This window comes from Erinaceus europaeus, chromosome 7 (genome assembly GCF_950295315.1).
Source record: "Erinaceus europaeus chromosome 7, mEriEur2.1, whole genome shotgun sequence".
Taxonomy (NCBI): Eukaryota; Metazoa; Chordata; class Mammalia; order Eulipotyphla; family Erinaceidae; genus Erinaceus; species Erinaceus europaeus.
Genome location: NC_080168.1, coordinates 102,538,506 through 102,558,893, shown reverse-complemented (window position 1 = coordinate 102,558,893; position 20,388 = coordinate 102,538,506). Strand labels below are relative to the sequence as shown.

Here is a 20,388-nt window from a genome sequence, read left to right as displayed (position 1 = left end):
ACAATGAAGGGAGAGGTCTTTTGGTGGCTGTTGTGGTATGTAGACATTTATCAAAAGGATATATTTTTTTAAAAAATGTTAATTTTACAACTATTATAAATCATTATTTCACTAATAATTATTGACCATTATTTCACTTCAAAAAATAGTATGTATACTTCTGCTGAACTAGTTCCTGTGTCCAGCAGCATGGTTACACTAGGAAAGAAGAATAAAAACAATTTAACATCTAGCTTGAGATACATGTATTGGAAAATAATGCATATTAATACTAGGCAAATAAGTTCCATTAATATGATGTGCTAATTTGTTTTTCCCCCTGTATCCTCTACTAGTGTGGTTATTTTTGATCAATAAATTATAAAAAAATGTATCTTGATTTTTTCTACTAATAATAACTTCCTTAAAAATATTCCCATAGGGCCAGGTAGTGGCACACCTGTGTAAGCATATGTGATACCATCTACAAGGACCCAGGGTTCAAACCCCCAGTCTCCAACTACACAGTAGGAAAGCTTCACGAGCAGTGAAGTAGTGCTATGGGTATCTCTTTCCCTCTTCCTCTTTTAATTTCCTTGTCTCTATCCAGTGAAATAAAAATGTTAAATAATATGTTAAAAATACTTCCACATACACATTTTCAAAAGCACAGGAGTTTCATATATAGGTAGGAAATTAAGGGTTATTACATATATTTCAAAAAAAGTAATAAAATATACCCTATGTGGTCTTATACTTTCATTTCCAAAGAAATGCCTTTCAAGAATTGTCAATATTTACAGAACTATTATCAATAACATTTAAATTATTTCATATGACAGAAACCATAATAATTTATATTTCATGCCACTTTAAATGTCTTTCTTTGGTTGTTGTCACCAGAGTTACTGCTAGGGCTTGGTGCCTACACAAATAATCCACTGTTCCTGGTAGCCTTTTTTCTTTAATAGGATAGAGAAAAATTCAGATGGGAGGGGGATAGACACCGAAAAAGAGATACAGAGAAACACCTACAGCACTGCATCACCACGTGTAAAGTCTCCCACCTCTAAGTGGGTCCACTTTAAATTTCATATACATGACAGTGTGTGTGCGTGTGCACCTATGCCTGTGATTGTGCATGAGGTGTGCACATATTCACCGAGGCTGCACTACTTTGGGTCAATGTTCAGATAACACTGAGAGACACCATGGCACTGAAGCTTCCCCTAGTGCTGAGGGGGCTGGGAGCTCAAACCTGGACCACACAACATGGGAAAACTGGAGGCTTCCCAAGTTACATATCTTACATGATCTATCTATCTAAAATCTCTGTAGCAATCTAGTGTAGGAAAATGAGAACTGTTATTCCTATTTTAAAGACAAAGAAATTACAATTTTAGTGTAATATGTTTCACCCAATGCCATTCATTTCAAACTTTATGCCTGACTCAAATTTCCTTTCCTTTCACCACTCTAGTTAGAATTTTTTTTTAATGATCCTCTCTATAGTTCTTAAAAATGTGTGTGTGTTCAGACCTACAAGGTTTAAGAGGTTACACAGGCTTCTGTGCTGAATATGGGCCCTAGATCAAATCAATGGCATATACAATTAACAATATTTATATTCTTTTCTCATATTTGGGAGCTACTCTCATCCCTGATGCAGATTTTCTAGTCCTTTTTCTAACTATATGACACCATCTCCCCAGATAAAACCTTTGGGTCCACCTGCATGTTAGCTATCAGTCTCAGGTAAAAACTAGTGAAGTCATGGGCCCCCTTAAAATAGACCTACTAGCTTTTCCAAAATGGAGACCCCAAATCTTCACCTGCAATATTATTTCTTTAGGTTCATGATTAGTCAACAATTTGTTCTGATTTAAATCTTAATTCTTTTTCAGCCACCAGGTTCCAGTTGCTACCATGATGTCAACCTGACTTCCCTGGGCAGAGGACCCCCCCAATGTGTCCTGGAGCCATGCCTCCCCAGAGCCCGGCCCTACCAGGGAAAGAGAAAGACACGCTGTGAGTATGGATTGACCTGCCAATGCCCATGTTCAGCAGCGCAGCAATTACAGAAGCCAGACCTTCCACCTTCAGCAGCCCATAATGATCCTGGGTCCATGTTCCCAGAGGGATAAAGAATAGGAAAGCTATCAGGGAAGGGATTGGATATGGAGGTCTGGCGGTGGTAATTGTGTGGAATTGTACCCCTCTTATCCTATGGTCTTGTCCATGTTTCATTTCATAATTAAAAATTTTTTAAAAGTGTGTGTGTGTGTGTGTGTGTGTGTGTGTGTGTATGCGTGTGTGTTTAATGAGAGAGAAAGAAAAACAAACCAGAGCACTGCTCAGCTCTGGTTTATGGTAGTGATGGAGAATGATCTTGGGACCTCATAGCCACAGTCATAAAAATCTTTTACATAACCACTACACTGTTTCCCTAGTCCTTAGTAAGTATCCTAAGCACTTTTTCAAATCAGTCTTCCAGTCAGCTTATCCTAGATATGTATTCTTCTATACTTATGATGAACTTATAAGCAATTTATTTTGCAAGTATACATGTTTTTCATGAGTGATTAGTTAAGCAGTCCTTTTCATTGGTGATTTAGTCTCTAGTCATATATCCTGTTTATTAACACAAATATTATCACCAGACACGAATTACTAAACAAATGACTTGCTATTATGTAGACATCCAGTACATTAGGATACAGGAAAGGAAGTCACAATATGAAAAAACAGAAACCACAGAAGATAGTAACATTTTTCAGTGGCTTGACAACCAGATTATTATAAGAAAAGTGTCAAGGTGGCAGTGTTGCCATTGCCTTCTTCTTTCTCCAATCCTTTCAACAATTTTATTACCATTTCCCTATTTGAAGCCACACTATTGTGATTTCTTTTAACTGGATATTTAATGATATCAGCCTGTTTATTTCATCTTTATTTACTTAAAAGTTCTTATTTGTGCTATGTACATGAGTACAAAGTGAGCAAAGTTTATTAACAATGCCAATCATAATCGATAATTATTAATCTATACATCAACTTAAAAAACCACTACACAGGAAGTCGGGTGGTAGTGCAGCAGGTTAAGCGCATGTGGCACAAGTGCAAGGGCTGGCGTAAGGATCCTGGTTCAAGCCCCTGGCTCCCCACCTGCAGGGGAGTCGCTTCACAGGCGGTGAAGCAGGTCTGCAGGTGTCTATCTTTCTTTCCCCCTCTGTCTTCCCCTCCTCTCTCTATTTCTCTCTGTCCTATCCAACAACAATGTCAATAATATCTACAACAATAAAACAAGGGCAACAAAAGTTAATAAATAAATATTAAAAAAATTTTAAAAACTACTATATAGAAGTTCTACATGTGTTTTAAGAAACAAAAAGTCTCAAATATTTTGCTAAATAATTTAGGATAATTATTATCATGTTTTTCTAGGAAGTTATGAATAGTTCAGAATACATAGCAAAAATGTGTAATTTACTGCTAATTATACTGCTAAGTGGAGAACAAAAGGTAAAATTAAATATGTGCTAATATGACCCATAATAAATGTATAATCATATCCATAGCAGCATTGTCAATAACCAGTAGCTGGAAAAAACAAATTATCTTCAATAGTAAAAGGAGGCATAAATGACTACCACACTACATTCACCATGGATAAATTTCAAGTGCAAGCGTTAAGGGTAAGAAGCAAATTTCACTAAAAACCAATGCTGTCTTTCTAACAAAATTCAGAATTAGACAAAACAATCTATTATTCAAGCCCAGAGTCAGAAAAGGATGTGCAGGGAGAGAGGGAGGGGTTTTAATTATCAAGAAGTTTGAGGAGGTGGACACCATTCTATTTCTCATCCTGGTTGACAGTTGCACGGAAGTTTGCTTTACAATTATTGTTTTCAGTATGCACATGTTCTTATGGACTATTCTGTAAACATGAAATACCTTAGGAAGGCAGAAAGCAACTGGATAATTGAATACTGGGCCAGCAAAATAACTCACTTGGATAGTGTGCTAATTTGCCATGTGTAAGACCCATGTTCCTGGGTCACACCAGTAAAGGAAGCTATGGTGCTGTGGTCTCTATCTCAAAAAAATAAAACAAAACAAAAATTCATGTATATATATGCACATATATGTACATATATGAATACACACACACACACACACACACACACACATATATATATATGATATGATACTAAAGGATAAACTCCAAGAAATGGTCAAATATCTGCAAGGTTTGAAGCAGAAGCATCAGCTTAAGGCAGCATAGCCTCTCACACACCTACTCTATGCCAATAAATATATGAATACAAAAGTGGACACCAAGCTCACAAACATGTTTACTATATTCATAAATTAATCCACGTAAAAATATGCTCAAATGTCAACTAATGATTACACAGGTAGCTTGATTTCTTGATATTTCCACAAATAAGCATGTATCACTCTGAAGAGCCAATAAAATAAAATGTGCTCTTAGAAGTCCAGCATAAGGTCAGTTTACATTCTAGCTATTTTTCTCTCTCTTAAAACACTGATCTAATTGTTTTCTTAAACAAGATCCTTAAAACAGAATGAATTATAAATTGAGGCTTATAAACTATGGCATGCATCACAGTCAGCTGCAAATCAGCCCATGAAAACCTCATAATATCCTAGCTAAACTGAATTAAATATAAGAAAACTGGCGATCTGAATATGGCCCCATGGGATCTATTTACCCCAGTCTCATTTCCAGGCTAACTGAGCACCACCAGCCTCCTTGCTTTATGCCCTGAAGACACTCTGATCTCTTAGCTTGAGAGAAATCTGATCCTTCTTTCATGCAAACTTCCTGCCTGGAAGCCATATCCTCTGCCTTCATAACTTCCACTCCCTACTCAGACTTCAGCTCAAATGCCTTTTCTCTAGACGTTGCTTTCACCCATTTTACAGTGTTTATACTATTTTCCTAAAACTATCTATGTAAACATATCAAGTTATCTCAAAAATCTCTTGAAAATTTATTTTTAGACTCAGAGAGGCAGAGAGATTGAAAGAGACCACAACACTTGCAATTTAACATTTATTTGTTATCATATTAATCTTCCGTCCTCATTATAAATATACTCAAAACCCCATAGGTCATGGATCATGTCTGTGTTGCTAACTTTTAAAATCTAGAGTTTGATGTGAAAGTGAGCATTTAATAAGAATGCAATGTACAATTCACTTAAGAAAGAAATTAACTATCAAACCAATAAACAAAGGAACAACCAGAGGAGAAATTAAAGAGCTACTCTCTCATTCAAGTTTTGAACTAAAAATTATGTTTATTGTATTTACTAAAAAAAAATTGCCTTTAATCAAAAGTTCCAACTTAGTCATTACTTTGTATTATAATAGGGATAATAATATTCAGTCACAGCTTCTCAAATGAATTTTTGCAATTTCCTCTTTCTGTGTAACTCTCACCTCTGTATATCTTTGACTCTAAATACAGACCCTTCTCCAAACCAAATATCTAATGATGACTCATTCCCTGAAGATTTAATTTGGATGTGATGTGTAGAGGAAGAAAAGGCAAGAAACCATATTAGCCTTCTATGATTAATGATTATATTTTTCTATTGGAAATGTGGAGTTCTAAACTGAAATGTTTCCTCTCTGATCCCCAATATCTGAAGCTGTAAGTAAAGCAATTGCTTTCAAGGGGAAAATACTTGTTTATACTTTCTGACTGGCTGTCACAATGCTCTGAGTTAATCACCACCTCCTCCCAAATTGCCCAGCTGAATGCAATTGTAAGAATCCAGGACCAAGACTCTGCTGCAGTTTGAGCAGTAAACTTATTTGTCTGTGTGAGAGGGACTTTTTGTTCCCTGAGCTCAGAAAATTTTATTAAGCAGGTGAGCATATTTTTTGATTTTTTAGATATCTCATTTTTCAAATCCAAATGCTCTAGATTTTTGCAGTGTTTCCTATGTTGTGCTAAAAAAACCAAAGTAAGGCCAGCATTCTTCTGTTTGTTTTTGTTTTTAACCTGGACACTGCGCAGGTCCAGTTTATGGTGGTGCTACAGATTGAGCCTGGGACCTTGGATGCCTAAGGCATGAAAGTCCTTTTCCACAACCTTTATGCTATCTCCATAGGCCCATCATTTTCCTTTTGACTGCTCTTAAGAGTATGATACTATTGCACTGGTAAAAGATCTGAAGACTTATTTACTTCTGTTTTTCATTTTCTTAGACTTTGTTTTATAATGACACAATTTCCTACAACTATCATTTTTTTTGGTTTGAGGAAAACATTTCTTTTTAAAATAATTTTTATTTATTTTCACTGAAGAAATTTTGTTTTACAAAATTGCTACTGTCACAGGGATGCAATTTCATATCTCCCTCAAATATGTGTTAGCACATTGTACCCACAACCATCTCCTTCCATCACAGCCTACAGGGCCCCTGCCCCCTTAACTTTCTTCTACTGACTGCCCCCTTTAAGAATCCTTTCAACTGTATTTTCCCCCCATGCTTTGCTTCCTAAAGCTCACATATTTGTGAGATTATCTGGTATTTGTCTTTCTCATTCTAGTTTATTCCACTTGCTTTCTTGCATATTTACTCTATGCACATCATCCTTCCTGCTCTTCCTTTCCTTAATCCTAGGCATGTCCCTATTTGAAAACATTCATATATATTGCTGCTATAAGAAAGAAAGAAAGAAAGAAAGAAAGAAAGAAAGAAAGAAAGAAAGAAAGAAAGATAGCCTTACCCAAGTAATTATTTAAAATTACAGTCTCTATAGAAAACATTCTTCTACCACTTTGTTTTGATCACTTTCTAACTACATTTATACTATAAGACTGTTTTATTTAATTTTTTTACTGTCTCCCCACCTCTAGGACAAAACCACTATTAAAAAAAAGGGGGTACGATGTGTTGCTATATTCTCAGTCCTTTTTGTAGGACTGAGTAAAAAATTGAGTAAAAGGAACTTTCTACTTTCCGTCAAATTATCCAATCCAGTTTATTATTGTATAAACTACAATAGACTCTCTGGTTCTACATCAAAGGTTTTCCAAGAAAGGGAATATTTTCACAGAAGAAACCATCAGAGTTTTTGCTAAACATAAAGCTATGGTGGCTTCCTGATCAACCCAAGAGACCAGAAGGGAAAGAAAGGATTTAAATATTAATGGAGCATGAGACAAGCATGTATAAGGCTTCTGATTCATTCCACAGCACTGCATATGGCAGAGTTGAGCAGTTACAATAGCTCTCTCTTTCTCTGATTAAAAAAAAAATGGGGAGGGCCTGACAAATAATCCACCTACTAGAGAATGTGCCTTGCCATGTTTAAGATCCTGGGACCAAGCCCCATCACCACATGGGAGCACTGCTGACATTACTGGGGGAGCCCATGGGTGATTGACTGCTGCCAGGGTATTTCTCCTCTCTTTCTTTCTTCTCTTTCTCATCCCTGAAAAAATTTAAAAATATAAAATTGAGCCATGAAGGTGCTCACTGGTAAAGTATACATTTAATTAGATGAAAGCTATTTTAAAGTAATAAAAAAGTAAACAAATGTATATGTTTTTTAAAGAACAGTTTTGTGCATTTTTAGTATCCATCTTCATGACATTAAAATAAAGAAGATGCTGTGGATTAGAGAAAGACTTATAACTAATTAAATCATCATAAATTTAATTGAATCAACATCCTTAGGCCTAAGCTGTACCCATATGATGTAATTCAGGCCAAATGTTCTGTGTAAGTAGCTGAACATGAGTGAGAGAGAACAAAGGCTTTTTCCATTTACACATAGGAGACAGCCATTTGTCTCTGACCCTGAAAAAAGAAAAAAAAATGTTTTGCTCTTTTGAGATGGGATGGAGCAGATCCAATGTGCTTATTCTTTCATTTTGGAAGGAAAATACATCTTTCCAAGGTTCAGACAACGCTCACATGTTTCCAAGGCCTTGGTTTCATGCCTAGACAGTTAGTGCCCTAATCTTTTTTCGCACCTTGAGAACTTACCCTGTGAACCTAATCCAAGCTGCAATCACTGAGTCTCTTGGGACAATAATAAGAATTAGATTATCCTTTTGGATCAGAGCAATTTACTACACATATGACTAAATCTAATCCTTATGGAATGTAAAAAGTCTTAGGAGGCACTTCTTAAAGAAGCACTTAGAAAGCCAGGAAAGTTTTACCTCTCAATAAGTGATTGACATACACCAACCATAACTTGTGTGCTTTTAAACTAAAATAATAAAGGTAAGAGCACAGAGTAATGGCTCATGTGAAGACGTTAAGAGATGACTAATAAAGGCAAAAACTTATCTTTTGAAAACTAACATGACCAAGTGTAGGGAGACTGATCAGGAGGAGCAGCATTCGGAGAGCACTCAGGTGAGCACGACACAGAAGACAGAACTAGAGAGAGAGCTTACAAAGATGGTAAGAAGATAGCCTCAGGAATATATTAGCACAGCCACCGGGGAAAACTATTTGAGTTTATCCACAAAGACTGAAAATACTCCTGTCCTTAGAATGGCAACTTTACTCCTAAAACTGTGCCCAGACATGATGAGAGAAAAAAAGTGTTCGCAGAACTGTTGTTCATGATGGCAAGAAAACAGAACACCAAATGACCACATAAGTAGAAGTAATATCTAAATTGTGACAACTCTATACAGTAATATATGGAGCAACAGAAAAAGAAATGAATAAACTAAGCTACATGCAATCAACTATAATAAATGTAATTGCTGGGCAAAACAGCAAAATGGAGAAAAATACCATTATAATACCAGTATGTAAATTCAATAATAACAAAACATTAAGCAATATGCCATTGGAGATACATAACATAGGTGCCATTATTAATAAAACCAAAGAATTATAATAAGAAATTTGAGAATAGCTATGATCTTAAAGAAGCATATGGAAATGATGAGGGAAGGGTGAACACTATTTGCAGTAGTGGCATATCATGGAAATATCAAACACCTTATGCCACCCCCTTATTAAAAGCAAGCTAACTCTCCCAAATTGTTGGGTTGCAGTAGGAAGAGGAATCGGACCTTTGAAGACAGAAAAATTGGTCTGTTTTAAAGGAAATCATCACTCAAAAGACAGCAGAGAAAGAAAAAAAAGAGGACTTACCTTTGTGATGGTTTGCACTGGATACAACTTTGCCCCACAAGGTTACAATAAATATTATTATGAGTAGTTTTCCTTTTGTTGCTTTTTGTAAGTATCTCTTACTCATCCTGCAAGTAAAAAAAAATAATAAAACTAAATATGTTAAACCATTGCTTTTCCACTATAATCGTGTTATATTTAAAGCTTTCCATGACATATCAACACATTTAATACCTCAAAATGTATTACCTGTATTTAAAATATTGTTCAATTTACATATAAAAGATGAACCAAAAAAATAAATGTTTTCTGAACAAAGTATTTTGATGTAAAAGATAAGAGAATACCAGCTTGAGTCAGACTGCATTCACTTAAAAATAGACCAAATCAATTCAGAAATATTACCATTTTTCTTTCCATATTAATAAATATTAAGATTATTCACAAAATTCAAAGCATAGTTGTTTGAATAATCTTTACTTTAACTTAGCAAAAAGGCCACAAAGCAGTTGAATAATACTTAAGTGACTTATTTTACTTTTTTCCTAAGGACTCCTTCTTTATTGTCAAGTCAAAAGATCAAAGTAAACAATTTAGATAAAATGTATTAGATGAATTTCCACACAGAATAAAGTCTATTATTTATAATGTACTTAAAAAAACCACCTGGTACAATTTCCTGATTACACAGCATTGCTACTAGGGACACTGTTTCAGTATTGTTAAAACTACTGTGTTATACTTTAACAGAAGCATGAGAAAAATGAAAAAGCAAAATGAAAAATACTGACTAGTAAGAGTTCTGTGTGTTGAAGGGCAGGATTCACATGCCTGATAAGCAAACTTCAATCTCTCTCTCAGATAAAAATAAATATTTTAAAAAAGAAAACAACCAAATATTTACATGATGACTTCACAAAACCCAAGAAATAAAGGAATGTTATAATGAAATAAAATAGAATAGATACAATAATAAAAGTTCAGCACCCACAGCAGTTATATAAAGTGGCACTTTTAACATCATTCCAATTCCTCTGAGTAAGTGTGGGGAGTTGGTATGTCAAGCCCCATTTTGTAGATAACATCTGAAAATTTTCCTGAGCTCAAATTAAGTCATAAAGTAAAAAATTCAAACTCAGAATTGTCTAATTCTAAATTCTTTGCATTTATTATCACATTGCCAAGGGGTAAATAAAACAGAAATAAAATAAAAATCTATCAGCATTTCTTTCTGAAGGAAATAAAATACATGCAGGTCACCAAGTGCCTCTGCAGATTCAGATGCATAAAAGCGGATTCTGATTTCAATCTTACCTAACCTATACATCCTTGCTTTGGTTCTAGTGCAAGTTCACAAGATCACTTTCTGACCTAGTCTGATTCCTCTGGAATTCTCTTTCATATTTTTCCATCATACTTTCACCCCCTAAACATGTGAACTCATCCAAAATATGACTCTGGTAGCAATGACAACTAGGTAATTCTGCAAAGAAGGCCCTGATAGGGATGCCTACATGGGGAAATGATTATCTTTTTTGTTTGTTTGTTTCCAGGGTTACTGCTGGGGCTCGGTGCCTGCACTATGAATCCACTGCTCCTGGAGGCCATTTTCCCCATTTTGTTGCCCTTGTTGTCGTTATTATTATTGTTGTTGTCATTGCTGTGGTTTTTGTTGGATAGGATAGAGAGAAATCGAGGGGGGGTGGAGAAAAAGAGGGGAAAGAAAGATAGACACGTGCAGACCTGCTTCACCACCTGTGAAGTGACCCCCCTGCAGGTGGGGAGCCGGGGGCTCGAACCAGGATCCTAACGCCTGCCCCTGCACTTTATGTCATGTACACTTAACCCGTGACGCTACCACCTGACCCCCTATGATTGTCTACTTTAATGTAATATTATAACACTACTTGGCCTGTGGGAGTTGTGTGCATTAATGCACATGTTGAAGAGGCAGCATAACATAATTAAGGAGATGGCTCACTTGCAAATCAAATTCTAGATTTGTGTCCAGGCTCAACCAGCTTTTATTTTAATAAGGTGATCCTATGCAAGTTTCTAGATCTTTGGCTTTAGTTTCTTCTGACATTTGAGGTAATGCATGTGAAATGCCTGAATCCCTGGCTAGTACATAAAGGATTCAGTGCTTATAACACAGAGAATATTTAATCATTAATATGTTAAGTTTGCTTCTTGAATATATGAGAATCCAGTCTCACTTAAGAGATGATTGAAATGAGTACCAACAACTCCAAGCTCTCTGACCCTTGATCTTGAGACAGGTCAAGATCATGTACAAATTGATAAGTGTGTGATAACTATTTAATCAAAGTATATTAGGTTGCTTTAAAATCTGGCTTCCTGCCTTCTGGCTATATAGTTTTGGATAAATTACTTAATAATTCACAGCATTTTCACTGTCTGTAAAATATCAATAATAACAGTAGCAACCTCACAGTGTTACTGATGAAAACTGAATGAGATACCACAGAGGTTACGAATGTTAGCCTGTAGTACTATGATCATTTCATTAGGTCAGATTTCACTGTGTTCTGTAAGGCATCAGTTCTACACAATGTTGGTACAATATTAGTGAAAGCCATAGAAAGCAAATTATTTCTGGATTCAACACATACAGCCAAAATTAATAAAGAGGGATATTTTAGGTGTGTAGCATTTTCTAGAAACCATTCTTCACCCAATAAAATAGACTACTAATGTCAACAGGAAACCTTATAGAGAAATTATCTTTCTAGTGTTTTGTGTCAGTAAACCAAATGCCCATTTTATTAGCATCATGCTCTAAACCACTGAACTAACCAGCCAGATACCAAGTCTTCCATTCTACTGTATTTGTTTCCTTTTTGTTCACAGATTTTACTTTTCATCACATTTGCCTCCCTACTATACCCAGTCCCTATAACCTTATAGTGCTACATATCATATAACACAATGAACTGTCTAGCAAAACTCATCTGACAGGAAGAGCTGCTTAACATAATTTTTGATAATAGCTTTCCCATAGCAAATGGTTTCTGCTTCAAGGTCAACGATCTGCTGTATTCTCCATGCCACTGTGTATCCAGCAATGGGGATGACAGAACTGACAGCTGGCCAAACTGATAACTAGATACACAGAAACATAAACACCCACAAAGTCACTGCATTGTCAAACTAAGAAAGGAAGGAGAATGCAAGTCAACATTTGGAAGTCTGTAAAGACTCCCGCGTCTCTTCCTCATGCCACCCCTACCCCATCCACACGTTCTGTCAATACGACCTCCCAAATAGTTATTCAATGTATACACTTATTTCCATCCTTACTGCAATACTGCAGTTCAGACCAGTAAGACTTCACAGGTTACAGATTTCTAACTGGACTTCTAGCTGCCAATACTGCCAACCTCTGGAACTGAAATCTGGAACCAGCTTTTTAATTATTATATTTGCAATATTTATTACTAATAAGTGTGTGGTTTGCTCACTGGATGTATTGCATTTACTATGCTACAGCCAAATACATAACTAGAATCACAAAACACCCTTTTTAGGATTAAGCATGATTCCCTTCTATGTTCAGGAAGAAGAAGAAAAAGACCACAACCCACAGAAGTGTATAAAAAATATTTTTTCTAGTCATCACTGGGGCTTCATTGATTCAAGATAATTTTTTTTAGATAGGGAGAGAAAAAGAGTGGTCTCTCTCAACACTAAAACTTCCTTCAATGCAGTGGAAGCTAGGCTTGAACCAGAGTCATACACAGGGCAAAGCAGTACACTGCTCAAGTGAGCATTTTGCCAAACGTAAAAAAAAAAAAAAAAAAAAAAAAAAAACTTCTTGGTGTTAAAAAGGAAAAAAAATTTTGACTTTTAATAACATTTTTTTTCACCAGGATTATCACTGGGCTCTGTACTACACAGAATCCACTGTTCCTGGCAATTATTTTCTCCCTCTTCTTCTCCTCCTCCTCCTTAATTTTTAATCTACCTCTCTCTATCTTTAAAAGCATATTTTTGATCCACATTGAGGGCAAGATCCTATGGGGGCTCACAAAGGGGTCCATTAAGCTTAAACTTTTCCATCAGTCAAGAGGAACACACTTTTAGAATTGTCACATTCCTATCTGTAAAAACATCAAAATGTAAGCCAATTTTGTAGAAGCCAAAGTGGAAGAAGCAGAAAACTGGGACCTGGAGGATAAATACACACAAAGGAAGAGACCTTGAAATTGCTCCCCAAATAGCTGCAGCTTGTGAGGAGTATAAGGGAAACAGGATAATTGAGAAAAGGTAACCTTGGCAGTGAAGAATGGCTGAGTGAAAAATTGTCAAAACAGAGGTCTTGCAAGTTAATGTCCAGACCTTTTCCCCATTCTTCTCCTCAGTATTACATGTTCTAGTTGTAGTCACTAAAAGTAAGACTTTAGGTGATTTTGAAACCCTTTGCCTCCCTCAATTATTTCACAGTTCATTGCTTTATCATTAAGCAATAATTGAAAAACCATAATGCGACTATAAAAATAATTTCCCTCTAAAAACAAAAAGTAAGTAGAAAGACGAGAATGAGGAAAAGGATGGAGGAAGTCTGACATACAAAGCAGCTGAAATCTGGAGTTTGAAATCGAAGAGGTAGCTCAGTTGCAGAGCTCATAACAGATGATAAAAGGTTCTGAGTTCGATCCTGAGCACAGCCATAGGTTGAAGTGTTGTTCAGTTTTCTCTCATTTAGTAATTAATATTTCTTTAAAGTGCAAAATAAATTGTGGCAAAGAATCTCATATCTGAAGCTCTCACATCCCAGGTTCAGTCCTCAGCATTACTAAAACCAGAGCTGAGCAGTGCTCTAGTAAAAAAAAAAGGAAAAAAAAAAAAAAGAGAAAAAGAAAACCAAGGGCTAGAACCCAATCACCTTGAGCTGAGGCTCTCTTTGAAAATAAAGTTCATATAACGATGTGTATGTATGTGTCTTCTTTAGATCTTTACCTACATGTATCTAGTATTCAGACTAATGATAACTAATAATATGGTGTGGACTTTAACTATTAGTATAAGACTATATCCTCAGGAGCCTGGCAGTGGTGCACGTGGTTAAGCTCCCACATTACCATGTGCAGGAACCCACGTTGGAGCTTCCACTCCCCACCTGCAGGGGGAAAGCTTCATGATAGGTAAGCAGGTATGCAGGTGTCTTTCTATCTCTCCTCCCTTCTATCAAGTATAAGAGAGAAAAAAAAAAAAAGAACAAAAAATAGGAAACAAAAAGGGTGCAGGGAGCAGGGGATTTTTAGTGCCTGCAGTGATAACCCTGATGTCAATTTTTTCCCCCTAAACTGCATCCTTAAGGACAGTATTTCAGTTAATAAGGTAAGTTCATCTCATAGGGACTTCTGTGATATTTATAAATGTATATTTATCTAATCTCTCTACCCTACCTCTTGTTTTAACTTCCATAATTTAACTTCATAGAAATGAGAGGAAATAGTAAAGTCATGGACACTCTGGAATAGACCTAATATAGACCTACTAGCTTTTTCCAAAATGGTGATCCCAAAACTCATCTGCTATATTCTTGCTTTTTAAGTTCCTGACTATCAAACAATTTTTCCGTTTTATATCTTTTATAAAAATACTGATTTATTCCCTTTTGTTGCCCTTGTTTTTTTATTGTTGTAGTTATTGTTACTGATGTCATCATTGTTGGATAGGGTAGAGAGAAATGGAGAGAGGAGGAGAAGACAGAGGGGGACAGAGAAAGACATCTGCAAACCTGCTTCACCGCTTGTGAATCGATCCCTCTGCAGGTGGAGAGCCAGGGGCTGGAACCGGGATCCTTATGCCTGTCCTTGCACTTTGCACCACCTAAGCTTAACCTGCTGCAATACCTCCCACTCCCGTTTTATATCTTAATGCTTTTTCAGCCACCAAGTTGCAGGTGCTACCGTGACACTAACCTGACTTCCCTGGACAAATGACTTTATTAATGTATCCTGGAACCCCACCTCCCCAGAGCCCTGCCTCACTAGGGAAAGATAGAAACAGGCTGGGAGTATGTATCAACCTGCCAATGCCTGTGTCCAGCAGAGAAGCAATTACAAAAGCCAAACTTTCCACCTTCTGCACCCCATAATAACCCTGGGTCCATGCTCCGAGAGGGATAAAGAATAGGAAAGCTGGGAGTCGGGCAGTAGTGCAGCGGGTTAAGCACATGTGGCACAAAGAGCAAGGACCAGAGTAAGAATCCCGGTTCGAGCCCCCAGCTCTCCACTTGCAGGGGAGTCGCTTCACAAGCGGTGAAGTAGGTCTGCAGGTGTCTATCTTTCTCTCCCTGCTCTGTCTTCCCTTCCTCTCTCCATTTCTCTCTGTTCTATCTAACAATGACGACATCAATAACTACAACAATAATAACAACAACAACAATAAAAAGACAACAAGGGCAACAAAAGGGAAAATAAATAAATATATAAAAAAAGAATAGGAAAGCTTTCAAGGAAGGGGATAGGATGAGGAACTGTGGTGGTAGAAATTGTGTAGAATTGTACCCCTCTTATCCTGTAGTCTTGTCAACATTTTTTATTTCATAAATAAATTAATAATAATAAAGACATGAGAGGAAAATCTAAATTTCATAGTCAAAAGAAGGCTCAATATCATTCAGCTTCTGAGTTCATTTAACTTCCTCAATCCTCTCCATTCCTACCCATCAGCCCCATTTGTTTTCCCTTTGTCCCTTGAGCCAAGCTTTATCTAGACTTTACACTAAAATGTTCACTCTTAAAAGATCTCCTTGTCTTTCCATTGTGAGCTTCTGCTTCTGCTCACCTCCACAGAAAATGCTTCTGTGCCATCCTGCCCAGCTGAGTCCAGAAAAATACACCTGTAGTCTCTCTCACCATCGATATTCTATTGGATTCTCTCCACTTATTATAATTGAAAATCATCTTGTTCATTGACTTACACACTTTCCTCTTCATTCTTTATATTAAAATGTAATTTCCATAAGAATTGGTCCTGTTTACTAGTCACTGCTCTTGCACATAGAACAATAACTGCATCATAGCTCATCAATGTTCAATGATGAGGTGAATGAATGATTTTTCAGTCAGAACAAAAGAGAAATTCTTTTTTAATGGAACAGTTTTATTACCTCCTTATATTTAAATAATTAAAGGACTGTTGTACTTAGCATCTGAGAATGGCAATGGCAAGAACACAACACATGTTGGTATTGTGATATAAGAAAAAGTGAGAAGAGGGATGCATGGGACATGAGCAATTAGATGCAGAAAACAGATTACTTTCTTCATAGTATGGAAGCAAAAAGAGAATGGTAGGATTTGAACAAGATAATAGGAAAGAACTAGAAGGAGAGGAGATGACTATATAAAAGTGATGACAAACTCGGAAAAATCAATTTTGTAAGCTTTTATATTCTACAAGAGTAAATCATTACATTATTACTACTATAATAATTTATTTTAATTGTCATGTTTTATGTAGAAAGGAATGTGCCTTCAATCATTAAATTATCCTTTGCTTGCTAATATGTTATAATAATAATTTTACTAAATAGGACATCTGGAATCACCAGTTCCACTGCATGTTGGTTTTATCCAATAGCAATATCCTACATGACTATTATTTTATATAAATACTAAGACTATAATTAATATATCTAGGTTGTTTACCAAGTTATTTATTGTATCCTTCAGGGCAACTGATAATTCTATCAGCAGTGAAGTTAGCTAAGCAGACAAACAGAAAGACAAATTAGATAGATACAGATATGTATGATAGTATAAGGGAATTATTTATGTATATGTTTTGCCATGTGTTCAAAAATAACAAACTTAAGATATGGTCATGTGATTCTACCAATAAAATTACACTGTGTATTATGTCAGCTAGAAGTTGAGGCAGTCAATGTAATCATTTTATTACTGTTAGTTATTGTTTCAATGTTACATCATATATCCAATAAAATGACATCACAGCATTTCAAGTACACTTAACTAGTACATTATTTGAATTGGAATTGTCCTGTTTAGCAACTAGAATATGGACTTTCCATCTTGTAAAATATAGATTTCCCACACTATTATAAAATGAAATGTTCCTGTTTGGTATGACATCATAGGTTACATTTTGAGTCCAAGAATGTTCAAAATTTGTTCAATATAAGTTAATGGCAACTGCATTCTCTGAACCAAAAAATATCTTGCAAGCCATACCAAATAGGAACATTCTACTCTAATATAACACAGTAAGATAGTTTCAAAGTTATAATAGAGTTGTATTTTCATGCCAATCACATGACTAATCCAGTTAGCTCAGAGTTTATTTATTTATTGGATATAGACAGAGAAACAGAGGCAAGGAAGAGATAGAGAGGGATAGAGAAACACTTGCAACTCTGCTTTACCCTTCATGGAACTTTGTCCCTACAGGTGGGGATCAGGGCTTGAACTTGAGTCCTTGTGCATTTTAATATGTACACTTAACCAGATGTGCCACCACCTGGCCCCCAGATTTTATTACCTAACTTCAAAAGTACTTTAGAAATTACATTAGATTAACTCTTTCTAAATTGAAACAGGTGTTAAAATGCTCATTTTATTTGATGTATTAATATTTTACAATAAATCTACCCCCTTTTTTTTCTTTATCCAGATAATTTTTACTATGTAAATATTGACTTACAAGACATTTGTCACATGGAGTACAATTTCTTTCTTTTTTAAAAATTTTTTAAAAATTATTTTCCCTTTTGTTGCCCTTGTTGTTTTTCAATGTTGTAGTTATTATTGTTATTGATGTCATTATTGTTAGATAGGACAGAGAGAAATGGAGAGAGGAGGAGATACAGACAGACACCTGCAAACCTGCTTCACCGCTTGTGAAGGGACTCCCCAGCAGGTGGGGAGCCGGAGGCTCGAACCAGGATCCTTACACTGGTCCTTGCTCTTTGCGCCACGTGCACTTAACCCACTGTGCTACTGCCCGACTCCCGGAGTACAATTTCTTATCTCTCCATAAATGTCAGCACACACCACTCACTCCTACCACCAATCTAAGTCTTCCATCACTATCGTGTTTCACTATCACTGTCTCCTTGCTTCAGAGTCCTTGACTCAGCTGCAATAGACCATAACTAGTTACTACTTTTAAGTTTCACCCAGTGTTTCCACTTTCTTTTCTTTCTTTCTTTTTTCTGTTAAGAACCCAATAATAATAAAAAAAAAAAAAAAAGACCTCTATCTTTTGTATTCCACTCAGTTAAACAGTCAGCAGTGGGCCCAAGAAGATAGTACAATGATTATTCCAAAAGGATTTAATGTTTGAGGATATGAAGTCCCAGCTTAATCCTATTGGGGCATCACTACAAGCCAGAGTTGAGTCTGCACACTAATTAATAATGATTGATGATGGTGACAGTAATCATAATAATCATCCATTGAAACATAGGGGGCAAAATTCCATTGACTTCTAAGGATTGTTTGGCAACAAATAAAAGCCTCATTCAAGAATCACAATTACCACCTTCCTTCACCCAAAGTCAATGCTTCATTCCATTTCCCCAAAGTATTTTATGTTGGTGTATACAACAACCCAGGAGCACTTTGGTTTTATTACTAGTGACATATAGCCAAAGTGTGGGTTTTATACAAGTGTCTTTACCACTAACAGAAAATAGAAATGTATTATCATTTGAGTGACTGCTACAGAAATATGCAATATATCTACAAGCTTTTAAAACCCAAGCAGGAAAAAAAGGACAAAAATATATTTTTAAACCCAAGCAGGAAAAAAAGGACAAAAATATATGTAAGATTTATGAAAGCACTAAAATGATACCTGAAATATCAAGGCTAAACCAAACCACATTGCTACGCATCTGTTATTACAAGTGAATCAGTCTCCTTCTACATATGAAAATGTCATCTATTTTCACAAATAGAAATAAACAAGAAAGTACTTGCTCATTTAAATTGATAAAATGAGCATACGAAATCAAAGGTGCTATTACTTCTTCAAAAGTTCTTCACTCAAAACATAAACTTGGGAGATGCACCTGCCTTGAGTATTATACTGCCTCCAGTACAAGATGGCTATGTGAATCTTGTCAGGTTTACTGAACTTTTCAACTCAAATGCCACATACAAAATGTGTGGATTATGACATAATAGTTGGATAACTATAAGGAATAAATACCTGGTACATAAAATGTAACACAAAGCCCAAGAGTGTATACATTCAAATTGTAGTGTTACTACATGTGTTACTAAGATAACCTTCTGGAATACAGCACTATATAGACAATTTCAGAAATATTCACTCATGATTGATAAAGAGATGGGCTGAATGTTCAGTGAAACAACTCAAAACAGAATAAGAAAGAAATTTCCAACCACATATACTCTTTTGTTAGTAACTAAATCTCAAATCTATTATTTTATTTTCCAACTGAGTATGACAAAAACAGCTACCTTCACACATAACAGCTCTACATGAGGGGCTTATAATAGAACATGTTCTCCCTTTAATTAAATGTTTAGAGTTATTAAAGCAAATAGCTAATGCTCATAAAATCAGTTCTAAATACCTCTCCACTCTGTTAGCACTGAAGATATTTAGTTTCAATCTTTTTTACTCCACTATATCTGGTATCTTAGGGAAATGAGAACACACAAAAAGTTGTTTCTTCATGTTAGCAACAAAGCAACTGAATGAGTGAGAACAATAGGTGTTGGGTAGTGTTGTACCTAGTAGAGTGCACACATTACCATGAATGGAGACCAAAGTTCAATCCCCAGACCTCCACCTGTAGAGGGGTGACTTCACAAGCAGTGGGGCAGTGCCAAAGTTGTCTCTCTCTTTTTTCTCTCTCTCTCTCTCTCCATGAAAAAGGGGGGCTACTGGGAATGGTGAGGTTGTCATACAAGTACCAAATTCTAGTGATAAGCCTGGTAGCAAGAAAAAGAGAGAAAAAGAGAAGGGGAGGGAGAGACACACATACAGAGAGAGAGAGAGAGAGAGAGAGAGAAAGGGAGAGAGAGAGAAATGAAAAAAACTCTTTAAGGGTTTTTGTCTTAGGATAAAGTTTATGACACCAACACTTATTTTAACTGTGGCAACAGCTACAGAAAAGAGGGATTCTTCTTTCTGTGAATTCAGTAACTCAATAAGGCTAATGTGCCATCAAATACAAGCTCATCAATAGCATATATTCAGGAGAGAAACAACATGTGTCAATAAATTGTGCACAAAA

At 35.9% G+C, this 20,388-nt stretch overlaps 1 protein-coding gene across 2 annotated transcripts in view; it reads right to left on the bottom strand.

Annotated features, from left to right (window-relative positions):
* TAFA2 (TAFA chemokine like family member 2) overlaps nt 1-20,388 on the bottom strand; it is a 532,745-nt gene that overhangs the window by 153,033 nt on the left and 359,324 nt on the right. For both annotated transcript variants that reach the window (XR_009550796.1, XM_007516875.3), the window contains exon 2: nt 9,147-9,253. Coding sequence is in view for 1 of the 2 variants with exons in the window: in XM_007516875.3 (XP_007516937.1) it covers nt 9,147-9,252 (106 nt within the window). In the remaining variant the exon portion in view is untranslated. The remainder of the gene's footprint in view (nt 1-9,146; nt 9,254-20,388) is intronic.